At 62.5% G+C, this 4,777-nt stretch overlaps 1 protein-coding gene across 1 annotated transcript in view; it reads right to left on the minus strand.

Moving 5' to 3' along the window:
- CCDC187 (coiled-coil domain containing 187) overlaps positions 1-4,777 on the minus strand; it is a 50,768-nt gene that overhangs the window by 45,833 nt on the left and 158 nt on the right. The window contains exons 2-3 of the mRNA XM_041725229.1: positions 4,452-4,535; positions 588-722 (exon numbers count right to left, since the gene is read on the minus strand). Coding sequence (XP_041581163.1) covers positions 588-722; positions 4,452-4,535 — 219 coding nt within the window. The remainder of the gene's footprint in view (positions 1-587; positions 723-4,451; positions 4,536-4,777) is intronic.

The following is a 4,777-nucleotide window of genomic DNA, read 5'->3' on the forward strand; positions in this document are numbered from 1 at the left end:
TCGTGTCTGCGCAAACCTTTCTGAGATGACTGGGTGGCGCTCACAAGATAATGTTACGTGACCACAAGGCCACAAATCTACGAGCCTTACGTGACTCGACTCACGTGACAACCGTTGTAAGTAAGCACAGGGGAGTGAGGGTAGCATGGAAAATGGGTTCCCCAGAAGACACTGCCCGCCCCCCAGAGCTGTAAGCATGACCTGCTTTGGGAAGAAGGGTCTTTGCAGATGGCATTACATAAGGAACCCCAAGGGGAGACCGTTCTGAAGTCGGTGGTGCTGCATTGATGACCAGTCGTTCCAGAGGAGAAGGGGACGGGCCTGCTGAGGTCAGAGCAGAGGTGGAGGGGCGCCCAGGGCCCTAGGCGCTGGTCAAGCAGAGGGGACACTCCCCTGGAGCCTCGGGAGGAAGGGTAGCCCGCGATGTCTCGAGTGTTGCAGCCTGTTCAGAACTAGAGAGAACACGGTGCTCATTTAATCCTCCCCGTGTGTGGTCACTCATTGGCACAGTAGCCCCAGGAGATAAGCACAGACGACCTTGCCCCATCTCAGGGGGGTTTGGTGAGCACTTGCTGTACCTCACTCACTTCCTCCCACATTCACCACCCCGTGGCCACCTGGGATGAGCGCCAGAGAGTCAGGGAGCCTGCCAAGGTCGCAGGGCAGGAGGGTTGGGGGTGGACATGACACAGGCATGTCGGCGGCAGTCCTGGAATGGGGAGCTAAGGGCAGAGAACCCGAAAAAGGGGTTTGCCGTTGGTGGCTTCCTTGGATTTCTTTGGGGCAGGAAGTTGGCTTTCCTAATTCTGTACAATTTGGGCTCATGTGAAGACTCCCCCTCCCAGCACACACCACAGTGGGAACCCCAGACTCTCCCCTGCAAGTGTCAGCCTCCCTCTCTCGCTATCTCTCTGTCTCTGTGTGTCTGTGTCTCCCTATCTCTCTGCATCACCCATCTGCCAGGCCCATCGGGCGGGGCGGCAGGTGTGCAGACAAGCAGGGCAGGGTTTCTACCACGGAAGCTGAGGCTAAGCCCCCCCAGACCAACCTGCTGTGGTCCAGCCTCATGGGGCCCCAGGGGTGTGAGCAGGCTGCAGCCGCCAGTCAGGGAAAGAGGAATGCTGGGTGGCCAGGTGTTGGGGATGATGTGGCTGGTGGCTGGCTTCCCTTGGACCTCCAGCTATTTCCTGAGCCCACGGTCTCCCAGGGAGGCACTCAGCCCCTGAGGGCGGGTGGGCAGACCGTTTCCTGCCAGCTCCCTGAGCCATGTGCTCGTGGATCCATTCACTTGCCCCGCAGACACCACTGTCCAAGGACTTTTGAGGCCCTGAGGAAATGGCTGTGGGGTGACCCATGGGGGCCTCACAGGCTATGGGGGGCCTCACCCTGCAAACTTACAGGAGAATAAGTTACTTCCCAGAGTAATGAGGTTATTCAGGATGCAGTAAACCTGAGTGATCTTACTTAAGAAGGTTCATGCACTCACGGTTCCTCTCTCTTTCTCTCTCTCCCTCCCGTCTTGTCCACCTTTTCCCTACTCAGTTGGGGGTGCATGGCACAGGTTGGCCAGGAATCTTCAAGTCCGCTTTGGGCTTGGCTGCTGTGCTGGTGGCTCTGGTAGTGCTCCCAGCCCCCACCGGGCCCTGCAGGAGCAGCCCCGCTGGAGAGGTGAGAGTGGGGGGGGGGGGGTGGTAGGGAGGGAGGGAGGCCACAGGCCAGGAGCTGCCATGCTGGCCAAGGGGACACCCCAGTCTACCCCCAGCCTCAGTACATGCCTGGGTGGGCCTTAGAAGTTGCATGCCCTGCTGGAGCTCATGGGCCCATCTTTTGTCCCTAGGATGTCTCCAGGCAGCCTGGCTGCCACCTCCTGCTGGACTGGCCTTCATCCCGGGCCCAGGGGACCTTGAGAGTCCACCACATCTCCCCATTTCCAGAGGCTCAAGAGAACCCTGCAACTGTCCCCTGTCTCTCCTGCCAGGCCTGTCCAGGGGATAGATCAAGAGAGGAGTGAGTCAGGAAACCAGGGTGACATCAACTCCCTGGCAGCCCAGTCTGGAGACCTGGGACACCAGGGCTCTCCATCTGTTCACCTTACAACAGGATGGGCGTGCCGATGAGGCTGGATGCCAGGGAAGGCTGAGTAGGGAAGGGCAGGCATGTGGCAGGTGCCTTCAGGTAGAGGTGACACCGTTGACTTCCTACAGGGCTCTGGGCATGCTGGCACTAAACCCTGGTCCTCCGAAAGCAGCGTGTCGGACCTCCAGAGGTGGTGCTTCCTGGATCCGGCCCAGCACCATTGTCTGTGTCTACGTGTCGCATTCCTTCCAAGGATGTATCTGGTCTGGAAATTGCTTTTCTTCCCTCTAAGGCTCCTCTGGGAATGAGGCCCATTAGGGATGGATGGAGGGGGCGTGCTTGCGGCTTCCCATGGGAGCCCTCTGTCGGCTGGTGCACCAATGTCCCGAAGTGGGGAGGCAGTTAGTTACATGGCAGAATGTAAAGAGGTGCTTCCACCCTCCTGCCCCCGGGGAGGCTGGGAGGAGGGAGAAGCAGCTGGGGAGGGAGAGCAGAGTGAATGGAGGAAAGCCGGGTGCAGCGCCAGTAGGCCGCAGTGGTGATGGAAGGCTGGTACCCTCCAGGAGCTCCTCCTGGCCCAGACTGTCACCCAGGAGCCCCCTGCTCTCCGAGGACCAGGGATGTGCTCGTTCTCACAGGTGGGGGCTGTGTGGGCAATGTACGTTGGGCCTGTCACCTGGTGCCAGTCCTCATCACGCTCCACCTCCCTGCATGGGTTCTCTGGGCAGGAGGGAGTCGAGTCTCCATGACACATCTCCATCAGTGCAGGTGCTGTGCCGATCCAGCCAGGACCCAGGACCACCAGCAGGGCCCAGTGGGGACCAGGCACAATGCACAGGCAGACTGGCCCCCCGCTGGCACTCCCCGAGTTCTTACTGTGTACCAGGAACGGTGACCAGCACTATCCAGACCCCAAGAGCCTTCAGGGTCCCTGTGGGATGGAGTCACTGAACCCTATCCACGGGAGGCAGAACCAAGGCTCAGAGAGGGAGAGCAGCTTGCAGCAGGTCACCCGGTGCCAGGGGCAGGGGTGGCCCCTGTCCCGCCTGGCCTGGCAGCCTGAGCCGTTGGCCCGCTCACTGCACTGCACCCCCAGAAGGTTCCAGCTCCTCCTGGGAAGCTCTGATATAAAGCGGAGACTCTTCCAGCCCAGGGACCCCGGCTCCCTAGGCTCCCTGTTTCCAGGAAGGAAAACAAGATGCTTTCCCCGCAGTGACAGTTATAGGGCCACGTGCGTTTCTCCTTTATTCTGTCATTCATATCATGTCACCATGAGGGCTTTCTTGGCACCAGTCACCTGGCCGCAGACCCAGGGAACCCGTGGGGGCTAGCAGCTGTCGCCTCCCGGGACACTGAGCTCAGTTCTGGCAGAGGCAGGGCCCCAGGCAGCCCTGCCCTTACAATGAGGCCGGTTCTGGGGGCACCCAAGGTTGGAGGCCTGGGGCTGTGGCAGATAAGGCAGGCAGCCCCGCCCACTACTACCCCCCCCCCCCGCCCCCCAGGAGCCAGCAGGCAGGGCATCGCGGCCACAGCAGGGAGCAAGGCCCTGCCCAGCTCCTGTGGTCACAGGGGAGGGCGAGTAGGATGAGCTGCCAGGCCGCCAGCGCTTTGGGCGCAGATGGTTCTCATTCCCGCTGCCTCTCTTCTGTAGGAAAAACAAACTAGCCCAGGGCCAACAGGCCCTTTTTTATCTTCTGTTTATTTTTGTTGCCATTTGCCTTTGCCTGTGGGCTGCATTCTGCTGAGGGTCCGGTGTGGAGGCCCTGGCATTTCCCTGACCTTGGGGCGGCTCCCCCAGGAGGGGCCGCAGAGCTCTGGAGGCAGGGAGCCCACTTCCTGCTCCCGGAGCTGGCACTGTCCCGTCAGGCCTCAGTGACTTTGCCAGGGTTTGGAGTCTTCTGGCGGCACCAGGACTGAGGACCACAGGAAGGAACTGGGTGAGACCCAGGTGTGCCCTGAGGGCCTGCCATGTGCCCATTCCTAGGTCAGGCACTGCCCTGGAAAAGTGCCCTAAGGCCTGGCGGAGCCACGAGCGGGTGGCCAGAGGCCACAGGGTCAGGTCTCAGCCATCAGGGCTCCCAGGCGTTCACAGAGGAGGAGACATCGGGCGCTGGGGTGCTGGGTATGGGCTGGTGGCTGGGGCGGGGGTGGGGGGGGTGGGGGGGGTGGGCCCAGGTTTCAAGGGTGAGAAACAGTGGGGGGCTGCCCAGTCCGGGCCACACAGGCCCTGGTAAGTGTCCATCCCCTGGCTCCCTGGGTGCTCCCAAACCAGGGAGTCCACACGGGGCACAGAGCGGGCAGTTTGTCGCCAAGTCCCCAGGTGTCTCTAAAGGAGGCAGGGGGTCATCTCCCATGGCCAGCACCCCTCCTCCCACCACCAGCCTGGAGAAGGAGTGGGCAGTTGCGGCTGGACAGCAGGATGGCGGGAAGGCAGCGGATGACCGAGGGGGGCTGGCCGCCTGCCAAATCAAGGCAGGGAGCCTCAAACGGTCCCTGGAGCGGGTGCGCAGGCCGCCCCGCTGCACTGCCGCCCCGACGCCCGCGGGTCCCAGGAGAGGCCGCGCCCAGCCGCCAAGCCAGCACCAGCTCTGCCCTCGGCGCGGGCGGGGGCGCGGGGGGCGCGGGCGGGGGCGGGGGGCGCGCTGGCTCCGAGGCCCCGCCCCCTCCCCGCGCGGGCGGCGGTGACATCACGGCCACGGCG

Source organism: Vulpes lagopus, chromosome 12 (genome assembly GCF_018345385.1).
Source record: "Vulpes lagopus strain Blue_001 chromosome 12, ASM1834538v1, whole genome shotgun sequence".
Taxonomy (NCBI): domain Eukaryota; kingdom Metazoa; phylum Chordata; class Mammalia; order Carnivora; family Canidae; genus Vulpes; species Vulpes lagopus.